Here is a 13,388-nt window from a genome sequence, read left to right as displayed (position 1 = left end):
TGTCTGGAAAACTTGGAGGCATTGAGACATTGTTCCTCTCTGTGTAGTTTATAGCATTGTGGTTCCTTGGGAGATACCACAGTGACTGTGAGTGGCTTTCTCCAGAATTCTGATGTGCAGTGGGAGTGAGAACATGTGTCTAGATGGAAGGACAGGTCAGCTGACACGGGTTGTAAACTACAGAAAGGAATTCTGGGGTGATGAGGGAACTCCCAACCTATGGCGTCCCCACCTCAGACAGCTTGAGGACAAAACCTCAAACCAGGGACTTATGGAGAGCATTTCCTCCTGTAATTGTGCTCTTTGTCACATCTTTTCTGAGTCCTGTTCAGGAGGTACATTGAAATTCTGAATGCTTTGCTTTCAGGATTTTGTGTTTGTGCTTATACATTAAGAGCTTCAAAGGTTTTTGTAGGTTAATTCCAACAACATTTGCTGTGTTAAAAGCTGGTCACGGTGACCAACATCTGTAATCCCAGCATTTAGGAGGCTGTGCCAAGGAAGAGGTGTCACATGAGTTTAAGCCCAGCTTAACCTACAAGACACTGACATTAAAAAAGTGTGAGTGCGTGCATGCGTGTGTGTGTGTGTGTGTGTGTGTGTGTGAATTTGTGGGCAAGAATGCCACATGTGTGAGGGTGTCATGGATGAAAAAAGAGGGAGTCAGTTTCCCTAGAACTGAAATTACAGGTGTTTGTGAGCTGGGTGCTAGAAACTGAACTAGTGTCATCTACAAGAGCAGTAAGTACTCTTAACCACAAAACCATCTCTTTACTCCCTTGATACTTTGACTTAAAAACTGACTTAAAAAGTGAGAGTGCCCTTATATTCTACAAGTAAGCAGAGGTGCTGAAGAATGTCTTCGCTCCTAATGAACTTTTCACAGTTCTTGATTCAGACTAAGGTGTCAACAGATTAACTCACTGTCAAGCACACTACAGTAAAATGGCAAGTAAATTTGAGAAGCATAAAAGTATTTTTGATGTCATTCACTTCATGAAAGTATCTAAGTAACTTCATGGGTTCCATTCAGCTTCACACGCTATGGTGTTTGAATGCACATGGTTTATTTCCATCACTCAAGAGGCTGAGGCAGGAGGACTACCAGGATTAGAGGAATGGCCTAAACTATATAATTTTTTTGTGTGTGAGAGGGAAAGAATGCAGGATGTTTGGGAATAGCAAATGATTTTTAGAAGAAGTCAGTGTGCTTGGAAAACATGTAATTGTCTATTGGGTAGAGAACAGATGAGTTTGGAATGGTTTGAAAATGATTTTCTTTTGGAGCATTGTGTGGCACTGAAGTTGATGGTGATGGTATGTGGCAAAAGTCTGTCCAGGGTGCTGACAGTCTTCTTGCCCTAGAGACTCTTTTCCATTAAAACTGAGGCAGCATACCACAGGTAATTAATTATGTTCTCCTTTGTTGATTCAGACACTAGGCAGCTTATGGAAGCGAAGAGTAAAGCCCTGTGCAACCTCTGCTGCTACCTTTCCTTATTTAAAATGACCAGCACATGTCTACAGAGTGACACGGCCTTGGGTACAGTTATTACTACCATCTGGTCACAGCTCCCAGCTGCCTTATACATGTCAGGCTGGCATTGGGCCTGAGTCAGTGGAACATGACACGTCAAGGGACAGGCCCAGGAAAAGGAAGAAATGGAGCTGCCGCTCCAGAATGGACAGCAGACTGACTGCCCTTTGGGAAGAGGTGATGGCCGCCAGCCTAAGGGAAACAGGAGGACAGGCTCCTTGACTTGCTCCTAACTCCCTACAGGCAGATTTGTGATGAGATAGATGGAGATAGAGAGGACATGGATGATATGATGGAGAGAGTGAGAAGAATCAGGGGAAAACTTATGGAAGACACACTTGAGAAACTGTGCTCTTAGGGAGGACCTCTGTAATCAAGATTCATAGAGTGATTCCTACTGTCTTCTTCTTCCTTGCATTTTCCTGAGACGCCTTTACTGATCTCTTGGTGGTGATCCATCCTCGTGTTGTTTCCATGTGCTGGGTGTGTATTGTGTTTCTAGTTTCTAATTGGAGATTGCCTTCCTACACAGTATAAGTTTCTGTGAACAGCACAGTTTTGTTCATTTGCATGGAAAATAATGTAAGTAAATAAAGCAATTAAAAAGCAAAACAAATAATGACAATGAAAACAGTATAAGTTAAGTATGGTGGTGCCTGTCTTTGATCCCAGTACTCTGAAGGCAGAGGCAGGCAGAACACCATGAGTTTGAGTACATAGTGAGCTCCAATACATGAGAGAGAGAGAGAGAGAGAGAGAGAGAGAGAGAGAGAGAGAGAGAGATATTAAGAGAGAGAGACCCTTTCTCAAAAAGCAATACAAACACACAAACAAAAAATCAGCATGCCAGAGTTCTGTATTTTGAGTGATAGTCCCTGGACTCTTTTGCTTCCCCTGTCTGAAATGTCCCTAGAGGTTTCATGCAGAAGTTGTTAGCTTACAAAAGGAAAATAAGACCAATAGTCAAATGGCAATAAATCTTCAAACAGAGAAAAGAATAAATTCTAAATGACTAAGTAATCAGGAAAGAATAAATCTCCCAAACCCATTAAAACAATTACTCCTAAAATAATTCAGTAAGAAATGGTTTGGCTTCATTTATCATGACTATATATCTTGTGTTTTAAGAAATGCAGACCAAAGCTCAATATAGTGACAGATACCTGAAATCCCAGCACTTGAAAGGTCAGGCCAGATTGGCTGGTGTGTGTGTGTGTGTGTGTGTGTGTGTGTGTGTGTGTGTGTGTGTTGGAGAGTGCAGGGTAGAGAATCAATGAATGACCCACAAAGAGAAAAGACAAGAACAATGTTTTAACGTTTTATCTTTCTGGGCAATGGTGGCAAAGGCCATTAATCCCAGCATTCAGGAGGCAGAGGCAGGTAGACCTCTGAGTTTGAGGCCAGTCTGGTTGAGTTCTGGGATTAAAGGTGTACATCCCCTGCCCACAGAATTTTTAGCTTCTTTACTGTAGCAATGATAGTTGGAAAATGATGACCTGTAAAAAAGCAGTCATGATAACATTTTCTGGCACATGGAGTACCACTTGAAGTTATGAATATGTAGTTTCCAGATTGTACCAACTTCTTGTCAAGCTCCATATTGGTTACTTGGAGACATTTTAATAGTGCCCATGCTCTTTTGCCAAAATAAAAGTTCTAGAAAAAGAAATATTCTCAATGGCCCACTGGAAACTGTGGCATAGCCAGTTATAATCTGTATTCTAAGTAACTGAAGGGTTTCCCCCTACAGAGCACAGTGGTGATGTTAATTCCACGGTCTGGGACAAGAAGGGATAAAAATGAGCTTAGACCAGAAATGTGGGGATTCTTTCCCCATTTTATTTTGCTCAGGGCATTTTCAAAAAGTGTAAGTTGAGAATCATGGTGTTGAGAAAAGGGATCTCAAAAATGTGCGTGTGAACACAAGAGGGACAGGGGAGAAATAACTATAACTCACTCCCAGGGATTGGAGAAAATAAAAAAAAGAGAAGGAAAAAATTTTAAAGATTGGAATCAATTGTTTTTAATTTCTCCCCTCCTTCATTGTCCTCTCCTCTCTTGTCTTCACCATCACCTTCGTCGTCTTCACCTGCATCCTCACACCCTTCTTCAATGGCTTACAATCCTCTTTCTCCTCCTCCTCCTTCCCATTCTCCTTCTTCATCAGTCCTCGGTTGTCTAAGTTACTGATTATGAGGGAAGGGGTCCTACTAAAACTTAACTAGCTACTCAGCAGTCTAGAACACAGGAGGAGAAATAGGGTCAGTTGTGGCAGTCATAATTTCTCTTAGCAGAGAGTGGAAAAAGTCACACCACTATCTATAAGACTTCTAGTTCCTTAACTGTGAGTGGTCTTGGGGTGTGACTGAGATTGTTTCCCTACATGGCATATTAAATTCCCATGGTAAATATTGGTCTTTGTCCTGTCATTTAAAGGCAAGTCAGTTTCTTTTCCACTCACCTACTTTTTATGACACCTGTAAATGTTTGAAAGCAAACTCTGTGTTTCCTACAACCAGGTTAATCAGACATTGTTACAGTTTTGCTTTTGTTCCAGGCCTAGTGTCTCATACCTCTAATGTCTGCCCGAGGCAGGAAGACTGTGGGGAATTTCAGGTCAACTGCATTACACAGTAAGAAACTGGAGCAGGAGTTGTAACTCAGCAGAGTGCTTGCCTGGCACAGAGGACCTGGGTTCCAACATCATCCCACAAAACTTGGTGTGGAGGTGCAAACCCAGCAATCAAGAATAAAAAGCAGGGGCTATAGAAATGATTCAATAGCTAAGAGCACGTGCAGAGGACCCAAATTTGGTTCCCACACCCATGTTGGGTGATTCATAACCATCTCTAGGAGACCTGAGGATCCAAGAATCTGGTCATCAAGGGTTGAGGTATCTGGTTGAAGTACTCTCTGGTGGACACATAACCAGGGAGATGTTCCAGCAAGCTCCTTCCTGTGAAGGGAGGATCCTCCCTCAGAGGTCTTCTAACTTCCCTCCTCCCACATTGTCAAGAAGTCTCTCCTTTCTTTGCACTGTTGTGTGTGCTCCAGCACAGCCGACCTGTGAGCTGCCAGGAGAGTCTTCTGTGTGTCTCTCGTCTCCCCATGGGATGCTGGGATTGCAGATGTAAGGTAACATACCTGTTTGTGTGTGTGGGAGGGGGTCATCAGGGTTTCCTTCAGAGCAAACACCCTCACCTGCTAAGAAATCTTGCTGGACTTCTTCCTTTTTGGTTCCTTCACACTGAGGATTAAATATAGGGTCAGATCTATGACAGGAAGTCTCCTACCACTGAGCCACATCCCTAATTCTCTTTACTAACTTGCCTAGTTGGCCTCAAATTTGTAATCTCCCTACTTCAGCCTGTCTAGTAGGTGGGATTACTGATGTGAACCATGTGGCTGGCTTCCTAATTTTTCCCTTTAAGCTATCACAATGTCACCTTCATGTATAAGTAAATATAATCAGTATAATTGTAGTAAAAAATAATTGATGTGATGGTACATACCTGTAATCACAGTCCCTAGGAGGCTGAGGCAAAAGATTCGAAATTGAAGACTAATCTTTGCTATATGGTAGGCTCTAGCTCAGGTTGGGTATGTTAGGTCTTTCTGAACCATAAATAAAACAAAATGGAGGGAATTAGAAAAGAATAATTTAGTGATTTACTTCAGTGGTAAAGTACATGCCTAGAATGTGCAAAGGCCTGATTTCAATGCTCAGGCTTCAAAAAATGTCCCAAAAGGAAGAAGGTAGGAAAGAAGGAAATTAAAGGAAGGGAAGAAAGAAGGAAGGGGGAGGGAAAGAAAAGGAGAGGGAGGGGAGAAGAACGGGAGGAAGAAAGAGATAGAGGCACAGAGCATAATGAGAATTCAAGAAGCAGAGAGCTCTGCACTAAAACCATGACATCTCCAAATTTGCAGGCAAATGGATGGGAACTAGAAAAAACCCACAGTGAGTGAGGTAACCTAGTCCCAGAATTTCAATTATATTATGTACCTACTCATAAAGCAACGGATAACCAGCCTACAGTGGACATCCCCAGAAAACCTAGATAACACAGAGGACTCTAAAGACATACATGGATCTGCCTGGCAAGGAGAAAAGGACAAGATCTACTGAGAAAACTGGGAGCATGGGGGCAGGGGGAAGGGTGGAAGAAGAAAGGGGAGGAAGGAAGGGGAGTGGGGAAAATGTGTAGCCCAATAAAAACAATTAAAAAAAGAAATGCAAGGAAAGGATGTATAGTACTTGGAAATTTAATTCAGTAAAGATGACAAAGTTTCCAAATTGAATGAACCCTAAAAGTAGCCTAACACATGTCTGTTAATAGTTGTTTACTACAAGCTGACTGTGGTGGCTCACACCTTTATTCCCAGCACTCAGTAGACAAAAGCAGAGGATCTCTGTGAGTTCAAGGGCAACCTGGTCTATACAGTGAGTTGTAGGAGAACTAGAGCTACATACTGAGACTCTGTTGTTTACTAAGGGGCTGGGAATTGGTAATGTGCTGATCTTGCAAGCAAGTTCCTGGGTTCCACCCCCTAGAGGCCATGTATTCCCAGCACTGTGGAGATGGACAGGTGGCTCCCACAGACTCACTGCCAGTCAACCTGGTCCAACTAGTGAACTTCTGGCTACTTAGTAAACTCTGTCTAGAAAAGAGGTATTTTTTTGAAGCATTGATGTCTTCATTTTCCACCATTCTCCAAAATTAATATAAATGTAACTGATGTCTGTGGGGCAATTTCACACCCGATAATGCTAAAAATAAGAACAATGTTAAAAAACAAGATCATAAGGACTCACTATTGAACTCTATACCTTAGATGAACTAACATCAATGTATCTCAGATCATCTCCTAAAACATAAGATCATGGAGCTGTAAGGATGTAGACAAGGAGCCTGTAGGCTATTCATCGGCCTCACTCATGGCAGGTAACATGAAAATTCCTGCTGCCAGGAATGGTGGCTCATATATGTGAGTGTAACACTCTAGGACAGGGAAAGAGGATTGCAGGTATTTCAAAACCAGTATGGATTTTTATAATTAATTTTTCATTGTGTGACAAAATAACCAGCAGAGGCAACTTAAAAGAAGAATGATTTATTCTTTTCCATGACTTAAGAGGGTACAGGCAATTTCAGCATGAGGCATGGTGGAGTAGATGGTAGCAGGGGCATGTGGCTGGGGTTCCTCAAACGTCCGCAGATCAGGAAGTAGAGCATAGGGATCTGGCTTTCTGCTGTTCTTGTCTTTAACCTTGGGCCCAGGGTGGGTCTTCCATCCTTAATATCAGGAAACATCTTACTGAACTGAATCTCCCAGGAGACTCTAAGTCCAGTCAAATTGACAATGAGGCTCAGCCATCACAGCTACATAGTGAGTTCCAAGCCAGGGTGGGATACAGTGTGAGATGCTGTTAACAGAGAAACAGAACAAGGAAATGTGAGTCCTGGGCTACATACTGAGCATCTAAATGAGGGATCCACAAATGCTCCTGAGTATTTTGGAACAAGATTTATGGCCATTGATATTAGTGGTGAGAACATCATCCATAGTGGAAAAGGGTTTTATATGGGTATTCCATTGTGGGGGAGGGGAGTGCTGAGAAAGAAAAGGAGAATGTACATTATCAGTCCCGAGGTGTCATGTTGACAGATACATATTATTTTCTCTCCCCTGAGGTGTGGCCTCAGATAGAAAATACAGGAAGCAATTGCACAGTCTTTAACTGACTGCTATCTGAAAATTCCCTGGACTCTTTTCTTACTATTAGGCATAAACAACAGAATCCAAATTGTTATCATTTAAAAACAAAAGACTTTAATGGGCCGGGCAGTGGTGGCGCATGCCTTTAATCCCAGCAGAGGCCAGGCTGGACCGACAGCCTCCAAAACAATACAGAGAAACCCTGTCTCATAAAACAAAACAAAACAAACAAACAAAAAAAACAAAAAAAGAAAGTGATAGCACAACTGGGTGTGATGACAAACAACTTTAATCTGGGCCTTTGAAAAGCAGAGGCAACTGGATCTCTGAGTTTGAGGCCAACCTAGCTTACATAGTAGGTTTTAGGACAGCCAGGCTATGTAAAGATAGTTTGTCCTAAAACAAACAAACAAACAGAAAAACCCTGTTAGCACACTGAGTCCTGGTTTAGGTAAGTACTCACGCATAGGTGTGTCTCATAGTAACAAAACAAGATATGAAGACATCTCTATCTATGGCTTCAGCTCTATTTAAAACCCTCAGACACCAATCCCTTCCTTACCTGTGCTTTTCTTCCTCATCATCACAATGGCAGCCACAGCTCCAGTGACCACAACTCCAAGGAGAACCACACCAACAGTCATTCCAATTGTGGGCCAATGAGGGGGCTCTGGGAAGAGAGAGTAGAGTTGAGGAGACCTAGTCCACAGCTCAGCACTGATCCTACTTAGGATTTCCAGAAGGTCACCTGTGTCCTTAATAACAGGCTCTGTCTTCACACCCCTCTTACCCCATCTCAGGGTGATGGGCTCAGGCAGCCCCTCATGATTCACAAGACATGTGTATCTCTCCTCTTCTCCAGAAGGCACCACCACAGCTGCCCACTTCTGGAAGGTTCCATCTCCTGCAGGCCTGGTGTCCATCACCTCCATGTCCTGAGTCTGGTCTTCCCCATCCCTCTGCCAGGTCAGGGTGATGTCAGCTGGGTAGAATCCAAAGGCCCAGCACCTCAGGGTGACATCACCTTCAGGTCTAGGGTGATGGGTCACATGGGCCTTTGGAGGGTCTGAGGAGAGAAGTTGGAAAATTCAAGCATTTTATAACGTTTTCTGGGGACTTCATTGGAATTCAGGTGACTATCTTTGCAAAGCACAGGAGAATCAAGATGTGTGTGTAGAGGGGGTGTAAATCCCACACAAGTTGTCTATTACTCAGGCACTAGTATAACCTATTCCTTGGAAAGGGAAGATTCCCAAGCTTCCCACCAAGAAAAGAGGATTTCTGGTCCCGCCTTGGGTGGAGGGATGAGAGACTCATCATCACTTGAGTCAGACCTCCAAGGACATTGGGTGTGGGCAGAGAACTCAGCCTCCGGGAGGTCATGGTTCACTAAGGGCTGCAAACTAAATGGGGCTCTGTTAGTTGTTTCCGGGATCTTCTTTCCTATCATCCCCAGAGAACATAAAGTGTCCCGAGAGAAGGGTGAGGTCTTGGAGAGTCACTCTCTGAAACGGGGTCAGAAAAACCCGGAGCCCTCCTTCCCCTCCGAATACAAGAGAGAGCTGCAGTATTTCAGCTGGTGCCATTTTCCTCCCTACGTTGACTGTGGATGGGGGATTTGCTGCTCAGCTCTTCTTACCTGAGCGCAGTAGACGGTCCTTCCCCATCTCCAGATGCCTGTGTAGCCATGCAACGCACTGGCCCTCCAGCAAACCTCTGAAGAACTCTGCTTTCTTTTTTTCCTCCCAGTGTTGCTGGGTGATCTGAGCTGTCTTGTCAGCCGCAGTCCAAGTTCTCATGTCCTCGTTCAGGCTGATGTAATCACGGCCATCAAAGGCATGTCTATAGTGCCCACGGAGGAAGAGTCGGTCTGGACCCACTTCACAACCAATGAAACACTGGAAGGTATGAGAACCTGCCACCATCCCCAATGTCAGCCAGGTCCACAAGAGCCTGCCTACCCACAAAATTTCCACCTAAATTGAACCAGAAACTGAGTCTCTGTCTGATCCTTTCTGGGGACCTGGCTTTCTGCGGCCAGGGCAGCTTCAGGCAGAACTCAGGAACTGGGTTGGGGTCAACTAGGGCCAGTCCTTGGGGAAATGTAGGGGTCACTCACCGTCATCACTCTGGTTATAGATCCGGATTGCGAACCGCAGGTTTTCTCGGGCAGTGTGTGAATAACTCTCCAGACCTGTTGTTACCCGCTTCCAATAATCTCGCCCCATCTGCTTTGCCCATGGCACACGTGGCTCCATCTTGGTAGCTGCCTCACTGTCGAAGCGCAGGATTTGAGTGTCGTCCACATAGCCAACGATGAAGACTTGGAGACCCGTTGGAGACGTGGTTGGAGACGCGGTGGTGGTGGTGGTGGTTACAGTATAGCTCAGCAAGTGTGACCCTGGGGGCGGTGCTCAGTGAGACTCCCACCCTCCTCCTGGAAACAAGCATGAGCCTGGACAGGATCAGGGCACAGGGCTAGGAGTGCAGGTGGAGAAGGTCCAGGAGGGTCTGGGTGGGTGATGAGGAAAGGCTTTAGGGACTCTTCCCAGGCCAGTCACCCTGGCTTCTTCCAGCAAAGGCTGTATCCCTCCTGATCCACACTCACCAGTGCCACTCTGGGTCTTGGTCCAGGTCAGAGCCTGGAGTAGTGACAGCAGCAGGAGGGTGGCAGGCTGTGCTGCAGCCCCCATCCTTGGTGTCTGGAAAACTTGGAGGCATTGAGACTTTGTTCCTCTCTGTGTAGTTTATAGCATTGTGGTTCCTTGGGAGATACCACAGTGAGTGTGAGTGGCTTTCTCCAGAATTCTGAGGTGCAGTGGGAGTGAGAACATGTGTCTAGATGGAAGGACAGGACAGCTGACACGGGTTGTAAACTACAGAAAGGAATTCTGGGGTGATGAGGGAACTCCCAACCTATGGCGTCCCCACCTCAGACACCTTGAGGACAAAACCTTAGACCAGGGACTTATGGAGAGCATTTCCTCCTGTAATTGTGCTGTTTGTCACATCTTTTCTGAGTCCTGTTCAGGAGGTACATTGAAATTCTGAATGCTTTGCTTTCAGGATTTTGTGTTTGTGCTTATACATTAAGAACTTCAAAGGTTTTTGTAGGTTAATTCCAACAACATTTGTTGTGTTAAAAACTGGTCACGGTGACCAACATCTACAATCCCATTAATAAGGAGGCTGTGCTAAGACAAGAATTGTGACATGAGTTTGAAGCCAGCTTAAGCTACAGATGGTATTTACTGATCTTTAGGGGGTAGGTCCTGCCATTTAAAGGCAAGTCAGTTACTCTTCCACTATCCTACTTTTGATGACACCTGTAAATGTTTGAAAGCAAAGTCTGTGGTTCACACAACAAGGGGAATTGGACTCTTTGTTAGAATTTTGCTTTTGTACCAGGCACAGTGTCTCACACCTCTAATGTCAGTATTCAGGAGCCTGAAGCAGGAACACTGTGGAAGTTTCATGCCAGCTGAAATAAATAATAAGAAATTGGAGCTGGAGTTGTAACTCAGCAGTGTGCTTGCCTGGCACAGAGGAATGGGTTTGGACATCATACCATAAAACTTCTTGTGATGGTTCACACTCAACAGTCAAAAGAAGAAGCAGGGGTTGCATAAAAGATTCAGTAGTTAATAGTACTTGCAGAGGACACAAATGTAGCTCCCACACCCATGCTGTGTGTCTCATAACCATCTCTAGGGAACTTGAGGATCCAAGAATCTGGTCATCAAGGGCACTTGCAGACATGTGAACATGATCACACACACACAAGAATAAAAACTAAATGAACATTTAAGGTGTATTTTTAAAAAATAGAACCAAGAAAATTAGAAGTTCCAGGTCACCATTGAATATACAAAGAGTTCAAAGAACACATGGCTACTCTGAACCCTGTTACAAACAACAATGACAACAACTCTACTTAAGAAGTAAGAGTTATTCCTTTGTGTCTGCAAAGAGTCTATATATGAGACAAGATTCAGTGATTTTGTATTTCTTTCTGTTTCCTAGAGTATTTTTCAAAGAATTGTGCAACTACTTACAATTCTTAGACATAGAGCATCTCAGCCAACTGCATGTTCTAGGCTTGTATATTTATATCAAGAAGGAATTCAGACCAGAGCAGAAGTGAGGTTTCTACAGTCTGTGCTCCAAGTATCTAACACACCAGGGCTCTGAAAACTGGTGTAAATCTCTCAACAGGAGACTTGGGTGTTCTTCTTTCTCCTGGGTGTATGATTGCACCTTTTGCCTGTTACTGTCTTATGAGAGAAAGCTTCAGATACTGTCTCCTACAGGTCTGAAAATGAGTATCTGGTTGAAGTACTCTCTGGTGGACACATAACCAGGGAGATGTTCCAGCGAGCTCCTTCCTGTGAAGGGAGGATTCTCCCTCAGAGGTCTTCTAACTTCCCTCCTCCCACATTGTCAAGAAGTCTCTCCTTTCTTTGCACTGTTGTGTGTGCTCCAGCACAGCCGACCTGTGAGCTGCCAGGAGAGTCTTCTGTGTGTCTCTCGTCTCACCATGGGAAGCTGGGATTACAGATGTAAGACAACACACCTGGGTTTGTCTGGGTTTGTGTGTGTGTGGGGGTCATCAGGGTTTCCTTCAGAACAAACACCCTCACCTGCTAAGAAATCCTGCTGGCCTTCCTTTGAGGTTCCTTTATACTGAAGATTAAATATAGGGCCAGATCTGTGACAGGAAGTGCTCTACTACTGAGCCACATCCCTAACTCTCTTTACTTTTTGACACAGTCTCACTAAGTGGCCTAGTTGGCCTCAAATTTATAATCTCCCAACTTCAGCCATTCTGGTAGGTGGGATTACTGATATGTACTAGTATGGCTGGCTTCCTAAGTTTTCCCTTTATGCTATCAGGATGTCACCTTCATGTGTAAGCATATATAATCCATAATTGATGTGATGGTACATACCTGTAATCCCAGTCCCCAGGAGACTGAGACAAGTTCAAAGCTAATATAGGGGGCTCTAGTTCAACCTTCACTATATAATGAGAATTGTCTGAAACTTAAATAAAACAATAAGAAAGGAAATAGAAAAAATAAGCTAGTGATATAGTTCAGTGGCAAAGTTCATGTCTAGTATGTGCCAAGTCCTCGTTTCAATCTTCAGGCCTCAAAAATGCACAAAAGGAAAGGATGAGGGAAAGAAGGAATTGAAGGAAGAAGGAAGGGAGGGAGGAGAGATGGGGGCACAGAGCATAATGAGGATTCAAGAGGCAAAGGACTTAGAAATTCAGTTCGGTAAAGGTGTCAAAGTTTACAAATTGAGTGAGTCCTAAAGGTAACCTAATACATTTCTGTTCATAGTTGTATACTATATCCTGGCTGTGATGGCTCACACCTTTAGTCCCAGCCTCAGAAGATAGAGGCAGAGGATCTCTGTGAGTTCCAGGGCAGCCTGGTCTATACAGTGGGTTGTAGGAGAGGAAGTGCTACATACTGAGACTCTGTTGTTTGCTAAGGGGCTGGGAATTGGTAATGTGCTGATCTTGCAAGCATGAGATTCTGGGTTCCACCTCCAGAGCCCATGAGGTATGGCTTGTAGTCCCAGCACTGTGGAGATAGACACGTGGCTCCCTCAGACTCAGTGCCAGCCAACCTAGTGCAACTGATTAACTTCTGGCTCTTTAGTGAAGTTTGTCTGTAGAAGAAGTAGAGTTTTTTGATTTTTTGTTTGTTTTGTTTTTAAGAATTGATGTCTTCATTTCCCACCATTCTCCAAATCTAGTATAAATGTAACTGCTAGCTGTTGGACAATTCCACACCCAATAATGCTAAAAATAAGAACCATGTAAAAATACAAGAACATAAAGACTCACTGTTGGAATCTCCATCTAAAGATGTACTAACATCAATGTATCTCAAATCATCTCATAAAACAGAAAGGGAAACAAAGCTACCAAAAGCATTTTTTTCAAGATGACCATTATGCTGATATCAAAACTGGGTAAAGCCACAAAACAGAAAATTATAGACCAATTTCCACATGAACTGGATGTGAACATTTTCAATACAATACTTGCAAGTAAAAGTCCACAACATGAAAATGTCATTTACCACGACCAAATTGGCATCATTCCAAGAATGCAAAGATG

The 13,388-nt window shown here is 43.8% G+C and overlaps 1 protein-coding gene across 1 annotated transcript; it reads right to left on the bottom strand.

Annotated features, from left to right (window-relative positions):
* Nucleotides 1-7,273: 7,273 nt before the first annotated feature.
* LOC101830304 (H-2 class I histocompatibility antigen, alpha chain-like) lies at nucleotides 7,274-9,948 on the bottom strand. Its single transcript, XM_040732513.1, has 6 exons — nucleotides 9,864-9,948; nucleotides 9,375-9,656; nucleotides 8,895-9,170; nucleotides 8,037-8,321; nucleotides 7,818-7,925; nucleotides 7,274-7,311 (listed from the first exon to the last, which is right to left on the bottom strand). The coding sequence occupies exons 1-6, from the start codon at nucleotides 9,946-9,948 to the stop codon at nucleotides 7,274-7,276; spliced, it is 1,074 nt and encodes a 357-aa protein (XP_040588447.1).
* Nucleotides 9,949-13,388: the final 3,440 nt, after the last annotated feature.

Source organism: Mesocricetus auratus, unplaced genomic scaffold (genome assembly GCF_017639785.1).
Source record: "Mesocricetus auratus isolate SY011 unplaced genomic scaffold, BCM_Maur_2.0 Super-Scaffold_100027, whole genome shotgun sequence".
Classification (NCBI taxonomy): Eukaryota; Metazoa; Chordata; class Mammalia; order Rodentia; family Cricetidae; genus Mesocricetus; species Mesocricetus auratus.
This window is presented reverse-complemented; position numbering and strand designations above follow the sequence as displayed.